The 23,603-nt window shown below is 34.1% G+C and overlaps 2 protein-coding genes across 5 annotated transcripts in view; both read right to left on the reverse strand.

The window, feature by feature from the left end:
• Positions 1 to 17,799, reverse strand: part of LOC129801718 (rhodanese domain-containing protein CG4456) — an 887,636-nt gene extending 869,837 nt beyond the window's left edge. The window contains exon 1 of the mRNA XM_055847009.1: positions 17,637 to 17,799. The gene's annotated coding sequence lies outside the window, so the exon portion shown is untranslated. The remainder of the gene's footprint in view (positions 1 to 17,636) is intronic.
• The window catches only part of LOC129801692 (proton-coupled amino acid transporter-like protein pathetic), a 124,682-nt gene that overhangs the window by 7,104 nt on the left and 93,975 nt on the right, over positions 1 to 23,603 (reverse strand). For 3 of the 4 annotated variants that reach the window (XM_055846973.1, XM_055846971.1, XM_055846972.1), the window contains 3 exons: positions 5,848 to 5,905; positions 5,699 to 5,769; positions 856 to 948 (listed from right to left, as the gene is read on the reverse strand). In XM_055846973.1, the coding sequence (XP_055702948.1) occupies positions 856 to 948; positions 5,699 to 5,769; positions 5,848 to 5,856 (173 nt within the window). In that variant the 5' untranslated portion in view covers positions 5,857 to 5,905. Of the gene's footprint in view, positions 1 to 855; positions 949 to 1,334; positions 1,488 to 5,698; positions 5,770 to 5,847; positions 5,906 to 23,603 lie in introns of those variants that run through there. The other variant, XM_055846974.1, reaches the window with a different exon arrangement.

Genomic DNA, 23,603 nt, shown 5'->3' on the forward strand with positions numbered 1-23,603 from the left:
TTAATAATAATAATATTAAATTGTTTGAAAAAGAAAAAAAAATAATTTTGATTTCATGAAAGTCCCTTATTTCTGAAATAAAGGGATGTTGTTAAGAATTTATTGTACTCAGGCCTTTTTACAATATTGATTAGGGAGTTAAATATCAATCTTATAACTTATAATATTCTGAATTTAAATATTTTGTCATTTCGTGTACTAAAGCTTCCAACTTGACCTGATTTTAAATTGAATATTCCAGTTTTGTGTTTAATGATGCTTCATAAGCTTATTTCAATATTTGTATTATTAAAGGTTTTTACTTATATATAGTTAATTATTTATTATACGGGGATCTCAGCGGCGCAATAGACAAGACCGTTGGTTCTTGCAGCAGGTTCTTAAGCAATTTTGGATGAAAATTTCTCCCAGTAAATGGTTTTACAGAAAAGTTTTCATACTTCAAATTAATTGCTCACTTTAAAATTATAAATTTATTACAAATTATTAAGGAAAAAATAAATCAATTCCTTTTCTGCATTTATTCAAAAAAAAAATCCTTTATCATTTCGAAAGGAAAAAGCAACTCTAAAAAAGTATCTAACCACTCTGAAGACAAATGTCTTTAATTATTTTTATAAAATCTCTTGATATTCTCGAAGGGCAACAATTGGGCACTATAAGGCTTACGAAATTTCGTCTTGCTTAATTCACTTTGCTTGTAAGATAACGAAAGCCACTGAATTGATCAATCTATATGTTTGAATGATTTTTTAAATTAATTCACAGTGACATCAATTGATTAAAAAGAAATATCAATTCTTCTTTCACAATAAATGGAGGGCAAAGTTTTCACTTAATTTGTTATTTACTTACGTTGTCGGATGTTCAAGATTTCTCTCCTTGAAGGGATTGTATTCATCTTTGATGGCACCATTTTCAATGTCTTTCCTTGGTGTTATTTTATATCTAGAAGAATTACACAGAAAATCATTAGAAATATGAGAGTGAACACTTTAGAAATCTGTGAAAAATAATGCAAAATATCACACGGGACTTCTTTGAGGAGCATTTTTCTTATTCCTTATTGTTTCAAAAACAATCACTTCGACACTGAGTGAGATTCTTGAGCGTGAAAATGATTTTAATCCATCTAGGGGAAGGTGACAAGTGATAAGGATTGTCTTTGAGATATTCCGATATGTTATTTAGTCTTCTAACTGACTTTCTAACCCAGATAGATGATTTAAAGTAAATAGCAAATGGAAGGCCTTTGCAAAGTTGACATAAAACAAGGAAACACGCTAATCAATATTGATTTAAATTGTTAGTAATTTTAATTAAATAAAAATAACCTCATTTCCAATGAAACAGAAGGATAAAGAGTAGTCATAGTGACTTTCACTCTTACTATAAGTCTTCCTCTAAGTACTCAATAAAAATAAAATCAAGAATTAAAGAGACAAGAATGCAAGATAGAACTTCACAGCTTGAAAATATCCAATAAACTGAATTGCAAAGGGCTTGATTTTGTGCATGTCTCCTTCAACTTCTTCAATTACCATCTTAATCAGCAGAAAAATAAGCAATTGCATTTATGTGCTCATTTTTCACACCACAAAATTTCCCATGGTAAAGCATATATGACAAGAAATTCCGTGATAAATATTCTACTGTAGCTTCAACATTCAAAAAAAGAAATCATTTACGTAAGTTGTGATTTATTTTTGGTGGAATTAATCCATCTTCTCACTCTCCCAATAAAAAAAAACAAGAAATCTGTTCAGAAATATCTACAGAGCTTTCACACAAAATATAATAATGCCTCTCCTAAAATTCATAAAGAAATAATTTTCTGTCAAAAGCTAGAATAATGTTGTTAACAATTTAACAAATATAAATATGAATAAATATATATAAAGAAATGAATAACAACAAAAAAAAACATTGACTATGCAACTATTTGCAAAATTTCTCCCTTATGGGATATCACTATAAATAAGACATCTATTTATAAAAAGACAACATTTTCTTTATGTGAAGCAAAGAACAACGTCATCTTTATCCCATACAATTTGAGAATCAAGAGTCACATTTAGAGCATTGACAAATTCCCTGAAACGATTACTGAATAAGCGAAGCATTAACCTCAAAGGAGGACTGAAATAGCAAGACTTGCAGAATTAATTTTTTTTTAGAGAATTCGCAACAAAAACTTAAAAATCTGTCATGAATGCAAATTTAATGTAAGAATTAAAAAGTAACAAAACGTTTCTTGAAGGTAAAATATTTCTTAAGAAGTTTATTGTCAATAAAGCCGTAACGGTTTATTTAAATTTTCAAGGGGTGTTGAAAATAGAGCCAAATCCTAGTCGTATTTTAATTTAAATTAAAATACCACTAGTATTATGGGAGACCGGGGCAGATTAGGTAGTAAATGATATTTTTCATTGCCTATAATTTGTAGAAAAAAGGAACAGATAATCCTAACCGGCTTATGTAGGTGAGATTCTTAATGTGAGCTAACTCGAAATGTACGCAAATTCGATTTAGAGCTGAAGTTGGGTGACGCCATTCACCATTAAATCAAATTCGTGAAATTATGCAAATTTTGTATTTAAACTAAAATATCAAAGATTTGGATGGAGTGACAGAGAAGTGATATATGGGTGAAATGTAGACCAGAATGTTATCTATAATTTTGCTGTAGAACTTGATCTCATCGATTAATCAGAAGCCGAGATAATCGAGATTGTTTGTTTCTGAACTTGTTTTTTCGACCAGAGCGCCCCAAGTGTTCATTTGATGAACTTCAACTTTATTAAAGAATTGTTGTATTTTGTGAGACTTTTCATTTTAAACCCTATTTTAAGTGTCTTGGTCGAGTAAAAGCACTCAAATTGGCATCTGAGTGGTATCAAAGCATTATTATGGGAAAAGTCAATTTTTCACGCTTTTACGGCACAATCGGATAGATGGCATTATCTGAGCGAAAAATGATGTATGGACGAAATGTAGACACAAATGTCCTCTACTATATTTATATTTATATATATATTTATATTTATATTTTTATTTATATTTATATTTATATTTATATTTATATTTATATTTATATTTATATTTATATTTATATTTATATTTATATTTATATTTATATTTATATTTATATTTATATTTATATTTATATTTATATTTATATTTATATTTATATTTATATTTATATATATATAGATATAATTATATCGAAGTAATCATCAAAATCGGTTAAGCACGTGTCGAGATAATTGAGGTTATGTGATATTGAAATTGGTTTTTTGACTGTAGCGCTTCTGGTGTTGGTCCCACGAAGTTCAAATATTCTAGAAAGTCGTAGGATTTTGCGAGATCTTTCATTTAAGCCTGATTCATCAAAATCGCTCACATAGAACCGGAGATATGATTTTTTGAATTTCGTAAACTTTGACCCCTCATATCTCCGGTTCTATTATAACCACAGCCAGGTTATACATTAGCTCTGAAAAATACGACCGATTTTAGTGTGAATTTTTCCCTGTATTCGTACACATTTCACGAGATATCTCGAAAACTACATAGTAGAGTGGTTCAAAAAATTTTTTTTATATCTTCTTGGCCCAGGCGGAAAAATGTTCTATATGATGAGACAATTAAATGCTTCTTAGACATGAAAATATCGGACGTTGTTTAGAGGTGCTCCAAGGCCAATCTAGGTAAGTGAAAATCACGAAAATTCATAAATTCGCCCGGAATAAATTTCTCTAGGGAAAACTACTGAGAATTTTATCTCAATATTTTAGTGGAATATTGCTAATTTAGTAGACAATGTTTTTGCAAAATTTTATTGAGATCGGATAAGAAATAGATTTAAAAAAAAACAATTGGTAAGTTCAAAACTTTAAGAAATAAAAATGTGCCAACTCACATATTCGCTAATAATTGATCTTTTAGTGATCAGAAGTTAATTAATGATAGCTCATTAGAAAGGTAATGAGTTGTACTACAATGTTTGAAAACATACCAAGTTTGGGAAATCACCGCAAGGTGGCTCAAACATGAAATGTCAGTAAAATTTGCCAAAATTTTATCCTAGAGTTGGTAACTTGAAAATTCATCTATAGAAAACTTAACAAAATATTGAAGTACTGTCTTTTGCTGATCGTAAAGGATACTTAGGATTACTTATTATCTATATGATCCCCCGTTCCGACCACTATAAATGCATGATTTGTGTGATAGAGGCTTCCTACAAAAATACAAACACTCTAGCTTAGAGCAAAATTCACTGGAAATTGTCTAGAGCGCACTGAAAATGTAACTCTATGGAAACTCTATCAAGTGGAATTCTTCAGGGGGCCACTTTGATTAGAATCAAGCGTCAATTTGATCTTTAACATCTACTTATTAATCACAAAGGAAATTTCTTGAGGACATAGGACGTTCCAAACATTTTATTTTCTTTTTTTTCCTCACTTTTTAAATTGACCTAAAAAGTAACTAAAAATGTCCTAATGTTTTCTTATATTTTCAGACATAAGAATAAGATTGGGCGCTGTTTAAAAGTGGTACAATGGATTTTAAATTGGTTAAAAATTAAGAAATTAAGTACGATTGTCAAGAAATCAATTTATATACTGAAACTCAAATAAAATATTTAAGAAGTCTCTTTTTCTTCTTGTAAGGAACACATAGTACAATATTTCGTTTGTATACGAACTCCTGCTCTTATTATATAAAAGGTCCCATTTCAGTGATATGGATAGAATCACCGGAGTTACCTTAAATATAAAAATTGAAATCTGTCTTATCCCTTTTAGAGAAATTTTGTTTTCCACTTTACTTCAAGATATTTAAAAAGAATGCCTTAATTTCTAATACTTTTACAGTGCTATTACACAAGGATTTCCACAATTTAACTTTACATTAAATTTTGAGGCATTAAGATGTTACAATAACAATGATTTTACAATTTATTTGTTTTTACAATGGCCTAAAACGCAAAATCCTTTTCTCCTAAGACCTGTCCTTGACAAATTTCTTTTAACCCCCAAAAGACTTCTTCATGTAAATTTTTTACGAAGCTTTTTTTTTATTTACCCATCACTGAGAGAAATCCGAAAAAGTTAAATTAACATTCCAGAAATGTTAATTTTACCCTGCAGTATTGATCCGAAATCGGTTTAAATAATACCCTTTTTAGGTGTATTAGGGGTTAAAGTTATCCTTTTTTCATGTTAATTTTACCCTTTTTACCCTTGAAAAGGTGTAAAATTAACATTAAAAAATATGTTGATATATTTTTACACCTAAAAAGTGTTAATGTTATGAGGAAAAAATGTTAATCGCACCCTCTTTTTTTTCTCAGTGATATAATTTTGCCACATGGGTAAATTAAAAAAAAAAGCTTTGTGAAAAATTTACATGAAGAAGTCTTTTGAAGGTTAAAAGAAATTATCAAGGACAGGTCTTTGGAGGAAAAGATTTTGTGGCTTAGGTCGATGTAAAAACAGGGTAAAAAAATTAAAAAAAAAAACAAAGATTTTGCTTCTTGGGTAAATTAAAAAAAAGCTTCGTAAAAAATTTACGTGAAAACGTCTTCCGGGGGCTAAAAGAAAATATCAAGGACAGGTCTTAGGAGGAAAGGACTTTGTGTTTTAGGACGATGTAAATGCTCTTTAATCCAAAAATTTTAAGAACTCACTTTACTGTTCCATTTGTTCCTTCCTGCGGCAAAAATGTTTCCAGCTCCTGTGGCGGAGGCCCAGCATATTCCTGTAAAGTACACAGTTGGGTCAAATTTATTGGTTAGTAAATTTACTCAGTAGTAATAGGACACTTGATTTAACTCACATTAACCATCCTCGCGTGTTCTTATCGCCGTGTTGACCAGCGGAATTATGAGTAGTGACTGAAAGAAATTGAAGAGGGAAATAGATAACTTAAATTAATTACTATACCAAAGGAGACTCTTATCTAAAATTGTGGAGCTCAGAGGCAAAATGACACATATCCTATGCTTCAGCCATAGGATATGTGTCATTTTGCCTCTGAGCTCCACAATTATGAAACATTGATTGATTTTTCCATCTTCAATCTTCAAGTTAATGATGTCTCGTTAAAACAGAGATTATATTTTTTAGCTTATTATTTGCCACATATTGACCCCTGGGGATCATACAAGGTTTATTATTTGAGTTCAGCGGAAGATAAATTGTATAGATTCGTATACAGAAAGTGAGAGACGAGCCTCTTTTTGATAACAGGATTCTTGTAGATTAAGTGCTTCTGCGAAATAAATTTTATATTTAAGTATTCTATCATAAAAAAAAAGAATTAACTTTATAATTAAAATGTCTGTAAAAGATTAAAATTGTCCCAAAATATGTACTTGTGTTTAATGAGGTTTTAAGGTTTGACGTAAAAAATAAAAAAATTAAGATTTTTTGTGTTTGAATAATTGATATAAAAAAATGCGATAGCGTTAAATTTTTATGCTCTTCCCTGGGGGTTGTTGCTAACTTCTGCAGCAAAACAACGAACTTATCTGTAAGTTTAATTTTTCTATTTGTTAATGAACTTTTGACCACTATCACCCCATATTATCGTTTTATAATGAAACCGAAAATAGTCAGTCATGTTACGGCAAAGTGAGATTTTATTAGATGAAACGAAAGTAAAAAAAAAACATCACGATTTTATCAAAAAAAAAAAAAAAATACAAGAAATAAATTGAAACAGACCAATTTCTAATACATTTTGTTTTCTGGAAAGTCCCCAGACAATTGATTAACATCTTTTCTTTTTCAAGTAATATCATCAGTCTCCCATCTTCTATTTTTTCATAAACACGTCGATCACACTTCCAAATATCAATAAGTTCATAATTGCGCTCACCAACAAGAATAGACCATCTTATCACATGTATCACGTGCAATGATCGACGCAAAATCAGATAGAATTTCCACAGACATTCTCATCTCTTGCCATAAACATTACTTTTATTCTTTTTTTCACCTTCGTGTGGCTTAAAACGGATTTTTTCTTGGCGTATCAAGCTGAAAATAGTGCGCAAATGAAGTCAATTTTCGTGTTTGTGATGCAAGTGGTTTTTTTTCCTCTGAGGGTGTGTCCACATGTTAATTTCTTTTCAAAGAATTGGTATAGAGTTTGAGATGATCACGGAAACACTTAAAAATAGAGACTGATCTCCAGTTCAATTTATTTTTGGTGTGAATTGGGAATAAGGTTTAGTTTAGAATTAAATATTCTCCATGTCCATTTAAGTAAATGTTTACATCCGAAAAAAGAAAGTCCAAGAAGTCCTTAACCGATAGAGAATTAAAACTCCCAACTTCAGCTCTAAATCGAATTTGCATGCACTCCGAGTTAGCTCACGTTAAGAATCTCACCTACATAAGCCGGTTAGGATTATCTGTCCCTTTCTCAAGTTATTATTCCCTTTTTTGGGATAAAATCACAACTTTCACCAAGAAAAACTTTGAATATTCACGGAGGGTCAAATGACACGTCTGCTTAGCACATAACGCACATTGCAACTATCATAGGAATGAAATGAATGAAATAATCAAAGAGTTTTATATGAGTTTCAGAGATTGAAAATGTTTGAATTAAAATGATTCGAGCAAAAAAATAAAAATTGTTGTTTTAGAGAACACAAAAAATATATTTTAGCCATAAAAATCTTTTTTTTAGTATTAAGTATTAAGGCGAAGGAACAAATTTCAGGAAAAAAAATTGAGAAAACAAACGTGAGCCCAGGGGGGAAGGAAGAAGATGGTTTTAAGAAGAGGGTGCTATACCCAAGCTGCACTGTTTCAACGACAGTGATTATAATGCACAGAGCGTACACAAATTGTTAAGAAAAGATTTAAAAACTAAACATCCGATGACGCGATTAAGTGTAATGGAAGCTATTTGCACGAGCTTTTTTTAGCTTCATCTGCATACATTCTAACATCAATATGTTTTGAGTTCTTTCAAGATTTCTTACACAATAAGAAATTTAAAAATGTTCGTGGGAGCTTAAAGATCAGCAGATGCTTCTTCTTTCTTAATAGACAAAGAAAAAAGCATTTATAGGGTCGAAAGAACACTTCGGCAGGCAACACTTATTGTCAGTTTCGTTAACATAAGTGTTTTATGTGTCTAATAAAATGCAAGGAATTTTACGATTTTTATTAATTCAAGTTTTTCTATAAAGATAGATATTTAAATCTCATATCCTGAATGGTACACATTTAAGTGCAAATAGGTGTTCCTTCGCCCCTATGTTACTCAGATTTATTTTTTGGAAAAGTACCACAATAAGCAATCACAAACATTAAATATATGTGAAAACTTTCCATTTGCCTAATAACATCTAAATAAATTTCAATAGGCACCATAAAAAAACAACATTTGGATAGCACTTACAATCACACATTGGCAATTTCTTCATGTTAAAGGTTACGTTTTTGTTCTTATTAAATTTTTACCACATACAACTTTATTGACCCAATCTCTCACTTGATGTTCTTCTCTCAACTCAGTTTATGTCAACAAATCATTCAAATGAAAAATGATTAGTATTCGAGAGTGCTGACAGATGAGATTATTCAATAAGGCACAATTACATAAATTAATAAATATTCATAATAATTTATAAGTTTTGTGTGGCCGCTTTTGTGTAATTTTTCTTTATTTTTAGAATGTTTTTTTTTTGCAGACTTTTTTGTCCTGTGAATGCATTTTGCGACTCAGTGTCTCATGCGGCAAGAAAAAGCCTTCATGAGGGTTCATTAATCCGAATTCCTCCTTGTTTGTCATGTGGTCATGTTTGCGCGATCTGTGTTACAAATTTAATTATAGCATTCAATTTTCAATGGTCAATATGACACACTCGGGAGATTGCTTAACTTTTGAGCTTCTCTCCTCGAAATGCCTCTTCTCGTACGATTTTACGCCTCGATTTGTGATTTCCATCGTCTTTTTGTCAGGGGTCTCAGAGAGAAAACATGCCAATATATGTATTTCTGATAACCATTCACAGTATCAAGAAAAAAATTTGTAATAACAAAAAACAGTGTCAAATTTAATCTCTCTTCTAAGCGAATTTATTTATGGGGGCTGTTGTTATTTTTTTTTCAATATTCTTTTTGTTACTGCCTGAGCCTTGTTCACTCATTCAATTGGTAGACGAATAAATCAGTACTCTAGAGAAAAGGCAAGTCCAAAATGTTTAGGACGAGTTAATAAAGATCACAAGACAAGGATGTATTGAAAAGGTCGTAGAGATCTCACCACAAAAAAATAAGACATATTTTTCTCATAACATTTTCAAGTAATCTCACAATCGAAATTTATATAGAACTTGACCATCTAACTTTATGAATTATTGCTGATTTTCTGAGAAATCAGCGGGAGCATTCACCCAAAATGCCTGTTCAACCTTTGCACACGCAATTTACAAAAAAAAAACAATAGAATAGGCACCAAAGAACTTTATCTAGCAGCAAAGATAAGTTTAATAATGTTTTTGTGATTATCGTTTCAAGTGTCGCTCTTCAGACGAGTTTACAAATGACCAATGCTTGGCATTTAACTTCATAATTGTTATTTTGTTGGTTATATGGATTTCAAACTAAAAAAAACTAGACCAACGTCAGAGCTTTTCTCATTTTTCCAGGGTGTTCTGACGTCATATTGTAATCTCAAGTTAAATGGAAAATGCAAATTAAAACACAAGATCACATGTCCACTGATCAATTGGATTTCTGAATATATTTGCGCCTTTCAGAAGAATATTTTATTGATATTTGCATGAATTTTCTGTTTTGTTTTTTAATACTTCCAATATTGGCACAAATACAGAAAACAAAACTAAGACTCTGCTTTCCTATTAGACACGAAAATTTAATACACTTCAACTGATATTACTTCAAAATTATTTTCTATTCATCATTATCATCATTTTCAATATCAACCACTTATTGGGATCGCGGGAAAATTATTTTATATTTTCAAAGTTAAACAAAAAGAGGTGACAAAGCGTTCCAGGCTTTGCGAAGTGCTCGAAGTCGTGACTTATAGATGCTTAAGAGTCCAAAAATAAAAAAATTTAGTTTTTCAAGTAAAATAGCTTTTCTTTAATTCTTGTATTCTTATATAACTTTAATATTAAGGAAAACAGGTATATTTTACTTTAGGCGGAAATTTTTAAAGGGACAGATAATCCTAACCGGCTTATGTAGGTGAGATTCTTAACGTTAGCTAACTCGGAGTGCATGCAAATTCGATTTGATGCTGAAGTAGGGAGACGCCATTCAGTTATCTTGAATCAAATTCGTGAAATTATACAAGTTTTGTATTTGAACCAAAATGTCAAGGATTTGGATGAACTGGCACAAAAGTGATATATGGGTGAAATGTAGACCAGAATGTTCTATATAATTTTGCCGTAGAACTTGAACTCATCGATTACTCAGAAGCTAAGATAAGCGAGGTTTTTTGTTTCTTAACTCGTTTTTTCATCCAGAGTGCCCCAAGTGTTCATTTGTTGAACTTCAACTAAATCAAAGAATTGTTGTATTTTGCGGGACTTTCCATTTAAACCCCTATTTTATGTGTCTTGGTGGAGTAGAGGCAGTCAAATTGGCATCTGAGTGATTTCAAAGCGTTATTATGGGAAAAATCAATTTTTTCACACTTAAATGGAAAAATCGGAGTGATAGCGTAGTCTGAGCGGAAAATGATGTATGGACGAAATGTAGAGACAAATGTGCTCTACAATTATGTCGAAGTAATCATCAAAATCGGTTCAGCGACAGTCGAGATAATTGAGGTTATGTGATATTGAAATTGGTTTTTCGACTGTGGCGCCCCTCGTGTTGGTCCCACGAAGTTCAAACATTCTAGAAAGTTGTAGCATTTGGTGAGATCTTTCGTTTAAGCCCTCATTCATCAAAATCGGTCACATAGAACCGGAGATATGATTTTTTGAATTTCGTGAACTTTGACCCCTCATATCTCCGGTTCTATTGAAACCACAGCGCACATACGCACCATTTTGGAAACGTCCTAGACTGGACTACAACATACTAAAATTTGATTAACTTGCACAATGCCGTTTTTGAGAAAAGTGACTTTGAATTTCGATGAATTTTGACGCTATCACAGCGCCACCTATGGTGACTTTTTGAACTTCCATCTGAAAGTGCTCATCGAGACGAAACCAAAAAGGTAAAATTTAGGTCGCTATGTTAATTAGAACCGGAGATAGAGGCCGGTCAATGTTCGAACTTTGACCCCTTATAGCTCGGGTCAGGGGTTTTAGATCGACTTAAGGTTTTTTTCGTTTGATAGGTATAATCAACGGCTACAACATACTAAATTTTCAGCCCGATGCACAATGGAATTTTTGAGTTATTTAACTTTTAAGATTCAAAAGTTTTCTTTTTAAAAAAAGCGCCCCTAGCGGTAGTTTTATGAACTTGCGATGTTAGAAGGAGAAGTGGCATTTCACGAGAGCTTTCCAAAAAGCCCTCACTTTTTAAATTCTGACAATTAGAACCGGAGTTATGGCCATTTTAAGAAATTTTTTTTGGACCCTTATAGCTCGGGTCAGGGGGGTCGGGGGACCTTAAGTTTGGTATTGATGGAAAGCTCTAAGGCCCAGCTATAACATACTAAAATTTGAGTCCGCTGAATGCCATAGGGGCGGAGCTATTGAGAAAGCAACAAAACGGGGTCTTCAAAATGTCGGAAGGAGGGGTGGGGGGTGGGGGATCTATGCACCAAGTTGCAATTTTCACCCGATATATAACCTTTGCCGAAAACCGCAAGTCGATATCTTTTTTAGTTTAGGAGCTATTAAGCTCCAAAGAGCGGCCGGCCGGCCGGCCAGCCGGCCGGCCGGGAACGTAAAATAGCCACATATATATTCGTGATCAGGAAGTGCTGAAACACATTTTGGCCAAATTTGAGGTCGATCGGACGACATGAAATTTTGTTAGGATTATAGTAGGTGAGATTGTTAAGAATCTCACCTAATAAAGGTATTAAAAAGAAAATATTTTAGAACTAAACTCTGAAAAAATTTACATAGTAGAGAATCTGCTATTTAAATGCCCTTTTTCCTCCACCAGTATTCAGTGATATTCTTAAGAATTTTATAATCATCACAAAATCTCATGTCCTCCACCGACTAAATGGGTGGTTAAAAAACTTTTCCGTCCGTCCGACTATTTACCCTTCTCGCCTGTCTGTCTGCTTTTATAGAGCTTAATAACTCCCAAACTAAGAAATATTAGGCTTGCAGTTTTCGGCAGACGTTACATATCGGGTGAAAATTGCAACTTGATGCATTTATCCATTCAGTCAATGAAAACTAGAAATAGGGTAAGTTGCATAAATTGGAACAATTTCCAGAGGCTCGAACTTTGATACAAGATTAAAGACATTATAAATACATTTTTCCCTGATGACATACATAAATTTGCTCCTTGATTCTTCTAGAATATTACCGTTTCATGGAAATTCTTGAAAAACAGTTTGAAAAGTTCTTAAATACAAGAAAAATACGTGAGTGCAAAACAATATAATTTGGACAGGGTGGGACAAGTTGGACGTGGGAATTTGGACAATGCGTAGGGGAAGGTTGTGCAAGTTTCAAGATTTTTTACTGAATGCCATACACACTGAATCAATTGTACCACTAGGGTAAAGTGTATAATTAAAAAGTAAAAAACATTAAGGCTTAGATATATATTATTTATTAAATCTTTTTCTTGGATATTTTAATTTTCTTGCTTTGCTCCTTTTCTTCTTTTATTTTGAACCTTTCTTCCTGTTTCTGAAGTCTAATTCTTTTTTTTTTCTTGCATAGCCTCTTCTTTTAGTTTTCTTTAATCATACGAATTGTCACAAAGAACTTCAAACATGAATTTAAAAACTCCATAGAATAATAATAGATACCTGTCCACCTTTGGGCGAAAGCATTACACCCGTTTCATCAAGATTAAAGACGCGATCAGGAGGAAGTTCCAGAAGATCTTTGGATTTTAAATATTCATGAGTTTTCTCAAACCACTCAGTGGTAATACCAGCTCTTTGGGTTGTGTATGCTTCTGGTGTACGAAGTCTCAATTCTGGGTATCTGTTCAAAAAGCTCTTGAACCAAGAGTATCCTGGCCTTCCATCGGTGAACACGTTGACAATCTTGAACTTCTTACAAATAATTTGCACAGTGTTGAGGACTTGATCTTTTGTTATAGGATGCCACTTGTCACTGCATCCTAAAATCCATTCAACGAGCTCATCTTCTATATCTTTTGGCAGCGTAGGAGGCCTTCCCCCAGAGCATTCTTCCGGACATTTCCCGGTCAGCTTATTAAAAAGTGTTGTTCTTGGCACCCCAAATAATACTGACACCTGACTTAGTGACTTTCCTTGACAAAAAGCTTCCAGTGTTTTGTTCACTTGGTCTTGAGTAGGGGGAAGTGGGGCACCTTTAAAAGTGGGGCACTTTTGAAATTGGGATTTTTCTCCCATGTTTAAGTGAAACAGAGCTATATCATAATGTAATTTAGCTTCTTAATCTGTTTGTGCAGCTAAATTTTATCACGATAAAGTTCAATTTTATTTAAAAATAGGTGAAAAATCCCAATTTCAAAGGTACCCCACTTTCAAAAGTGCCCCACTTCCCCCTATAGGATTTGTACTTTTTCAATTTATTTGCCTTTTTACCCATCTGAAATAAAAAGAAAACCCCTGCAATACAATCGTATCTCCGGATGTCCAACTTGTCACTTTTGCTCACGCTTCAAATAAGCACTTTTTCTTCATACAGTTAGTAATTATATCAAATAAAACCATTACGTACCGTTAACTATCGAGATTAAACACTTTATTCCACTAAAATTTGCCAGAAATATTGAGAAATGTCAACAGAACCGAAAAACCAAAGTCACTCTTCTTGTGTTTTTATTAGGAAAAAATGGCCGATCGATGTATTTTTTCGACGGTGAAAAGTTACACTGTCAATTGAGGTGAGAATTTTATACGTTAAATCTTATTCATATGAATGGATTTTCACTTTATTTGCAGCACAAGGAACCAAATAATTAAACTATAACATAGAAAAATATACTAATTAAAATTTAGTACTGTATTTATCAAGAAAAAATTGCCTGTCCAACTTGTCCCAGCGAAATTTTCCAACTTTTGCCATTGTCCAACTTGTACCAATTTACCCTACTTGAGATAGAATGATCATATTTTCGAATTATTTTTTAGGCATTAGTAGATAAATTTTTTTAAAAAGAAAAAAAAATTATGATGGGGGCGCGGGGAGCTGCTGTCAAACACACGTCTTAACGGTCACTGAATTTAAATTCTGTACATTAATTCATTACAAACTGTATTAATTGTATAGAAAACAAATTGGAAACCATATATAATTCAAATCAGGGAAGATTTTAACAATTTAACAAAATAACAAATTTTAAGAAATTCGACGGGATCTCATATTTTCTGTCCACCATTTTGAGCAAAAATTTTCCATGATTTTCCGCGAAACGAGAAAAGAACAACAAAACGTGTTTCCATCTCTCTCGGGCTATTTTTTCCAAGTAATTGAAGGACTAAAGTAACTAAAAATTTGAGTTCCAGTTACCCAGGAATATATCATCTAAAATCAGTCAGTATGCGTATGATGTATAATACCATGGGAAGGAATGGGTTAACTCACACCTCTAACCTTCCTTCCGACATTTTGATAACTCCCATTTTATATTATATTTTATATTATATTATATTATATTTTATATTATATTTTATAGTATCGATAGATATATATGTTATAGCTGGACCTAAGAAGGATCGATAAGAAAAAAAGCTCTAGGCCCCCAATTCCCCTGATCCGAGCCACAAGGTTCATTTTCTTTTCTAAAAATGACTCTAGCTCCGAAATTGTCAGAATTAGATCAATAAAAGCGTTTTGGAAAATTCACGTGGCATAACATATCTCCTCTTAACGTCGGAAGTTCGTAAAACCACCTCTAGGCACGCCTTAAATTAAAAAAAGTATTATTTGCTTTATATTTATAAGTTATAACTGCACTTTGTATTAGGTGAGATTCTTAATAATCTCACCTACTATAATCCTAACAAAATTTCATGTCGTCCGATCGAGCTCAAACTTGACCCAAAATGTGTTTCAGCACTTCCTGATCACGAATATATATGTGGCTAATAATATGTGGCTTTGGAGCTTAATAGCTCCTAAACTAAAAGAGATATCGACTTGCGGTTTTCGGCAAAGGTTATATATCGGGTGAAAATTGCAACTTGGTGCATAGACCCCCCACCCCCCACCCCTCCATCTGCCATTTTGAATACCACCCTTTTTTTGTTTTCTCAATAGCCCAGCCCCTATGGCATCGATCGTGCTCAAATTTTAGTATGTTATAGCTGGGCCTTAGGGCTTTCCATCAATACCAAACTTAAGGTCCCCACGCCCCCCCCCCCTGACCCTAGCTATAAGGGTCCAAAAGAAATTTTGCCTTTTTGGTTTCGTCTCGATGAGCACTTTCAGATGGAAGTTCAAAAATTCATCACAGGTGGCGCTGCGATAGCGTCAAAATTCATCGCAATTCAAACTATTTTTTCTCAAAAACGGCATTGTGCAAGTTAATGAAATTTTAGTATGTTGTAGTCCAGTCTAGGACGTTTCCAAAATGGTGCAAATGTGCACTGTGGTTAAAACAGAACCGGGGATATGAGGTGTCAAAGTTCACAAAATTCAAAAAATCATATCTCCGGTTCTATGTGACCGATTTTGATGTGTGAGGGCTTAAACGAAAGATCTCACCAAATGCTACAACTTACTAGAACATTTGAACTTCGTGAGACCAACACCAGGGGCGCCACAGTCGAGAAACCAATTTCAATATCACATAACCTCTATTATATCGACTGTCACTGAACCGATTTTGATGATTACTTCGACATAATTGTAGAGAACATTTGTCTCTATATTTCGTCCATACATCATTTTTGATCAGATAATGCGATCTGTCCGATTTTGCCGTTTAAGTGTGAAAAAAATTGATTATTCCCATAATAACGCTTTGAAACCACTCAGATGCCAATTTGACTACTTCTTCTCGACCAAGACACTTAAAATAGGGTTTTAAATGGAAAGTCTCACAAAAACAACAATTCTTTGATATAGTTGAAGTTCATCAAATGAACACTTGGGGCGCTCTGGTCGAAAAAACGAGTTAAGAATAAAAAAAACCTCGCTTATCTTGGCTTCTGAGCAACCAATAACATCACGTTCTTTTGCAAAGTTATAGAGAACATTCTGGTCTACATTTCACCCATATATCACTTTTCTGTCACTCCATCCAAATCTTTGATATTTTGGTTTAAATACAAAATTTGTATAATTTCACGAATTTGATTCAAGATAACTGAATGGCGTACCCCAACTTCAGCTCTATATCGAATTTGCATGCATTTCGAGTTAGCTCACATTAAGAATCTCACCTACATAAGCCGGTTAGGATTATCTGTCTCTTTTATGAGTCAGACGTCAGACATGTGCAAGGAAGCGTCAAAATTTCTACTTTCCACTCCCAGGGAGCACTTTTCACAATAATCTTTGCGTTTCAGACGATTTCTGAGCCTAAATGGTTAGAGATAGAGATTTCTTGGGACCACCAACATTTCTCTCATTTACCCTCCCCCCACCAACCACCCCTTCTTATCCCATCCAAAATCATGTTTTTTAGGATTAACTCAAAAAGAGATCGTGAGATTGTTTTTTATTTTATTTTTGGAAATGTTTTGGAAATTACCCAGGGTAATACTTCACCCGTACGAAAATACCGTTGAATCATTCCTATAACAAATTTTTATCCGAAATTCAATTAAGGTAAGAGAAGTATATATCGGCCATGTACCTTGTATCGGCCAGCTTGCAGAAGATATCGGCCACCAAGATAAAAATGAATATTTAAAAATTACTAACTATACGTTTTACCAATTATCTAATACAAAATATATTACGTTTGTTCATATATGATCTTCTGAATTAAGTTTTTCGTCGCCTTTTTAACAAAATATAATTATTCATTTAATTTATTAAATCACTGTATCGGAGTCTTAATCAAAAAGTAGCCATTTCTCAAATTCTTATGATTTTATACTATAGAATTTCAGTGACACAAAATAAGGAATTATACCTTATTTAAATTATTTACGAAAATGTCTGAATAAAAAAAATACTACTCAATTATTCTACTTTTAGTATCAGAACACTTTTTAATTGTCTCGCTACGCATAATTATAATTAATTTGTTAATTGAGAGGAAGTACGTTTTGTTCCAAGTACAGAGCTCACCGGCCATTTTTCATCGCATTTCGATGTCATGTTCGCGAGCAGTTGAGGTTATGTCGGTAATGTTTTTGTTGTGAAAAAGGATTTCCTCAGTGTGAATTTCGCATTTTATTAATGTTAAACATCTTGAAGGAGGTCTTTTAGAAACTGCAATATCAGAGAAAAGATTGAAAAATGACGGCACGAAAATCTTCTTGAAAATGACTGCAAAGTATGGAGTGTCCAGAATGATCCTGACCGTGGTGTCACATATAAGATTAATATTAATATTAAGAAAAGCCGGAGAGAGAGGTATATATATGCACAATTTCAAATGGAATATCACGTGTGTTAGAAAGAGTACACTCTAGTGGATTAATACGATGAGTAAGATATTACTGTTCGTATTAATTGATTTCTGAATCGTATTACAGGCACACGAGCAATTTTCCATACGTGCCAACTGTGATTCGGTCAGTTTTCGAGCTATGTAGTGCTGCCAACTTCGTACGCAGAGGGGAAATGTGAGAGAGAAGCAAGATAAAACAATTGCTATCTTTTTTTGCCATTCTCGCAGTTCAGAAAGTATTAATCTTAATATTAATCTTATATGTGACATGGCCATGAATGATAAACTTTCCGGAAAGCAGGGAAATCACTGGTAAGCTTGTACTAAGTAAGCTTGTGAACCGGAGGATCGTGAATCAAGCCGAAACTGGATTTCTTATCCTTAAGTCCGAGCTCCAGGATTGGATCAAAAATAGGTGTGATTATGAAAGAATTACACCTAATATAGTGAAAATGAGAGGATGCAGACAACCTTCACTAAAAATCTCCCTGGAAAGTGCTAAAAAGTGGTCCTGATGGTTGGGTTCTGGTAAGGGATGGATGTCAGAGAGTGTTTCTTCGAGTACAACGTAATCAATTAGAAAAATATTCAAATTTATGATATTTTTTTTTGGGTTTTATTTTCCGGCCGATGCCTGCTACACTCCTGGCCGGTATCTTCCTCATCTGCTTTTATATGGCCGATGCAATATGCGCAGTGCATGATTGCAATTTTACCATTTTTTTAACTAATTTCTCCAAATAGTAAGAAATCAAATGTTGATATATAGATAAATGTAATACTGGAGTTCCAATTGGCATATTTTAGAATGTCAAAAACTGGCTTATATCATTCATTTTAAGCGAATTATGGAGTATTTTTCTTAACTGGCCGATACATACTTCCCTTACCTTATATTCAATTATATTATGCCCAACACACAATAACTTTTGTTTGTAAACATGTTTTCAAAATTTCCTATGAGAGTGAAGGAGATGACTAGATCTAGATCTCACTCAGTCTCATTGAAATGTCAAAAACATGTTTACAAAACAAATGTTATTGTGCGCCAGGCATTACTCTTAAGGTATTATGACCAGCGCACAATAACTTTTGTTTGTAAACATGTTTTCAAAATTTCCCATGCGAATGAGCGAGATCACTAGATCTAGATCTCACTCACTCTCATTGAAATGTCAAAAACATATTTACTAAACAAAAGTTGTTAGGCATTGGGCATTATGGGCAATGTTTTGAGTAAATAGCTTAAAACTGTACCTGTAAACAGTAAAGGATGCGAAAGTACTTTTGAATGTGCTTATGTCATCTCTTTTGCATAAGTAATTTTCAAACTTCAAAGATGATTTTGTAAATTATATCATGGCAGGAAAATTGTTACTATAATCTAAAAGGGACAGATAATCCTAACCGGCTTATGTAGGTGAGATTCTTAACGTGAGCTAACTCGGAGTGCATGCAAATTCGATTTAGAGCTGAAGTTGGGAGACGCCATTCAGTTATCTTGAATCAAATTCGTCAAATTATACAAATTTTGTATTTAAACCAAAATATCAAGGATTTGGAAAAACTGGCACAAAAGTAATATATGGGTGAAATGTAAACCAGAATGTTCTCTATAATTTTCCTATAGAACATGATCTCATCGATTACTCAGAAGCCAAGATAAGCAAGTTTTTTTGTTTCTTAACTCGTTTTTTCGACCAGAGCGCCCCAAGTGTTCATTTGATGAACTTCAACTATATCAAAGAATTGTTGTATTTTATGAGACTTTCCATTTAAACCCCTATTTTAAGTGTCTTGGTGGAGTAGAGGCAGTCAAATTGGCATCTGAGTGATTTCAAAGCGTTATTATGGGAAAATCAATTTTTTCACACTTAAACGGCAAAATCGGAGTGATAGCGTAGTCTGAGCGGAAAATGATGTATGGACGAAATGTAGAGACAAATGTCCTCTACAATTATGTCGAAGTAATTATCAAAATCGGTTCAGCGACAGTTGAGATAATTGAGGTTATGTGATATTGAAATTGGTTTTTCGACTGTGGCGCCCCTGGTGTTGGTCCCACGAAGTTCAAATGTTCTAGAAAGTTGTAGCATTTGGTGAAATCTTTCGTTTAAGCCCTCATTCATCAAAATCGGTCACATAAAACCGGAGATATGATTTTTTGAATTTCGTGAACTTTGACCCCTCATATCTCCGGTTCTATTGAAACCACAGCGCACATACGCACCATTTTGGAAACGTCCTAGACTTGGCTACAACATACTAAAAGGGACAGATAATCCTAACCGGCTTATGTAGGTGAGATTCTTAACGTGAACTAGCTCGGAGTGCATGCAAATTCGATTTAGAGCTGAAGTTGGGAGACGCCATTCAGTTATCTTGAATCAAATTCGTGAAATTATACAAATTTTGTATTTAAACCAAAATATCAAGGATTTGGATGAACTGGCACAAAAGTAATATATGGGTGAAATGTAAACCAGAATGTTCTCTATAATTTTCCTATAGAACATGATCTCATCGATTACTCAGAAGCCAAGATAAGCGAGGTTTTTTCTTTCTTAACTCGTTTTTTCATCCAGAGTGCCCCAAGTAGTCATTTGTTGAGCTTCAACTATTTCAAAGAATTGTTGTATTTTGTTGGACTTTCCATTTAAAACCCTATTTTAAGTGTCTTGGTGGAGTAGAGGCAGTCAAATTGGCATCTGAGTGATTTCAAAGCGTTATTATGGGAAAAATCAATTTTTTTCACACTTAAACGGCAAAATCGCAGGGATAGCGTAGTCTGAGTGGAAAATGATGTATGCACAAAATGTAGAGACAAATGTCCTCTACAATTATGTCGAAGTAATCATCAAAATCGGTTCAGCGACAGTCGAGATAATTGAGGTTATGTGATATTGAAATTGGTTTCTCGACTGTGGCGCCCCTGGTGTTGGTCCCACGAAGTTCAAATGTTCTAGTAAGTTGTAGCATTTGGTGAGATCTTTCGTTTAAGCCCTCATTCATCAAAATCGATCACATAGAACCGGAGATATGATTTTTTGAATTTTGTGAATTTTGACCCCTCATATCTCCGGTTCTGTTTTAACCACAGCGCGCTTACGCACCATTTTGGAAACGTCCTAGACTGGACTACAACATACTAAAATTTCATTAACTTGCACAATGCCGTTTTTGAGAAAAGTGACTTTGAATTTCGATGAATTTTGACGCTATCACAGCGCCACCTGTGGTGACTTTTTGAACTTCCATCTGAAAGTGCTCATCGAGGCGAAACCAAAAAGGTAAAATTTAGGTCGCTATGTTAATTAGAACCGGAGATAGAGGCCGGTCAATGTTCGAACTTTGACCCCTTATAGCTCGGGTCAGGGGTTATGGATCGACTTAAGGTTTTTTTTGTTTGATAGGTATAATCAACGGCTACAACATACTAAATTTTCAGCCCGATGCACAATGGAATTTTTGAGTTATTCAACTTTTAAGATTTAAAAATTTTCTTTTTAAAAAAAGCGCCCGTAGCGGTGGTTTTATGAACTTGCGATGTTAGAAGGAGAAGTGGCATTTCACGAGAGCTTTCCAAAAAGCTCTCACTTTTTAAATTCTGACAATTAGAACCGGAGTTATGCCCATTTTAAGAAATTTTTTTTGGACCCTTATTGCTCGGGTCAGGGGGGTCGGGGACCTTAAGTTTGGTATTGATGGAAAGCTCTAAGGCCCAGCTATAACATACTAAAATTTGAGTCCGCTGAATGCCATAGGGGCGGAGCTATTGAGAAAACAAAAAAAGGGGGGTCTTCAAAATGGCGGAAGAAGGGGTGGGGGGTGGGGGATCTATGCACCAAGTTGCAATTTTCACCCGATATATAACCTTTGCCGAAAACCGCAAGTCGATATCTTTTTTAGTTTAGGAGCTATTAAGCTCCAAAGAGCGGCCGGCCGGCCGGCCGGCCGGGAACGTAACTTAGCCACATATATATTCGGAATAAGGAAGTGGCGAAACACATTTTGGCCAAATTTGAGGTCGATCGGACGACATGAAATTTTGTTAGGATTATAGTAGGTGAGATTGTTAAGAATCTCACCTAATTTCATTAACTTGCACAATGCCATTTTTGAGAAAAATGATTTTGAATTTCGATGAATTTTGACGCTATCGCAGCGCCACCTGTGGTGACTTTTTGAACTTCCATCTGAAAGTGCTCATCGAGACGAAACCAAAAAGGTAAAATTTATGTCGATATGTTAATTAGAACCGGAGATAGAGGCCGGTCAATGTTCGAACTTTGACCCCTTATAGCTCGGGTCAGGGGTTATGGATCGACTTAAGGTTTTTTTTTTTGTTTGATAGGTATAATCAACGGCTACAATATACTAAAATTTCAGCCCGATTGCATAAGGAATTTTTGAGTTATTTAACTTTTAAGATTTAAAAATTTTCTTTTTAATAATAGCGCCCCTAGCGGTGGTTTTATGAACTTGCGATGTTAGAAGAGGAAGTGGCATTTCACGAGAGCTTTCCAAAAAGCCCTCATTTTTTAAATTCTGACAATTAGAACCGGAGTTATGGCCATTTTAAAAAATTTTTTTTGGACCCTTATAGCTCGGGTCAGGGGGTGGGGGGACCTTAAGTTTGGTATTGATGGAAAGCTCTAAGGCCCAGCTATAACATACTAAAATTTGAGCCCGATCGATGCCATAGGGGCGGAGCTATTGAGAAAAAAAAGGGGGGTCTTCAAAATGGCGGAAGGAGGGGTGGGGGGTGGGGGGTCAATGCACCAAGTTGCAATTTTCATGCGATATATAACCTTTGCCGAAAACCGCAAGTCGATATCTTTTTTAGTTTAGGAGCTATTAAGCTCCAAAGAGCGGCCGGACGGCCGGCCGGACGGCCGGCCGGCCGGCCGGGAACGTAACTTAGCCCCCCATATATTCGTGATCAGGAAGTGGCGAAACACATTTTGGCCAAGTTTGAGCGCGATCGGGGGACATGAAATTTTGTTAGGATTATAGTAGGTGAGATTGTTAAGAATCTCACCTAATATTTCCCAGCCCACTGAGGAAGACCCATACCAAGGGTTGAAAGCTTTGGAGCAAAATTTCGAGTTTTAATTAAGGAAAAAGCTGCCCCTGACGAACACCGGAAGATTTGAATCCAGATAAAACTTTCGTCTAATATATGTAGAAACCTTGAACATTTCCCCAATTTATCACATGTTTGTTTCACAAAGTGAGGTATCATGTAAATTAGTGCCTCAATTTGATTAATTGTTCGATATATGGATTGCAGCAAGTGAAATGCTTGATTTTTTTTTTGACTTGGGTCTGGTAAAAAAATTCCATTGGTGATAGATAGCTTAAATCTTCCGTCAAGATCAAACAAGTGATTAAATAGAGAGTGAGAAGTAAAAATCGACGTAAATTTCAACGTATTTCGGGCATCCGGCCAGATTTCTCTTCAAAATCTTTTGCTCTCGAATTATTCAACATGAATCTAATTTTATTTTTTCCTCTTATTACCACCAACGTGTGGCTAAATTGGAAAAATGGGTCATTTGCATTCACCTACGCAATTTAGTTTTGCAAGCCTTGTCTTGAGATTGAGACAGGCTTTACGCGCCTTTTTTCCCACCATTGAGCACTGATTGATTTGTGTAGTAAAAAGAGTAAAAATGGCACGAGACAATCACGAGAGACAAATTCATGTGAGTTCAAAATCCGTTGCTTTGGAACATGAATTTCTCTAACCATAAGTCATATGCTGGTTGAGCAAGAGGTGTGTCTTTATACAGAACTTTAGTGGCCTTTCGATGAAACTCGTATTTGATGTTGCATCAGCCTTAAAGGAGAAGAGTAATATATTTTTCTATATGT

The sequence above is a fragment of the Phlebotomus papatasi genome, chromosome 2 (assembly GCF_024763615.1).
Source record: "Phlebotomus papatasi isolate M1 chromosome 2, Ppap_2.1, whole genome shotgun sequence".
Classification (NCBI taxonomy): Eukaryota; Metazoa; Arthropoda; class Insecta; order Diptera; family Psychodidae; genus Phlebotomus; species Phlebotomus papatasi.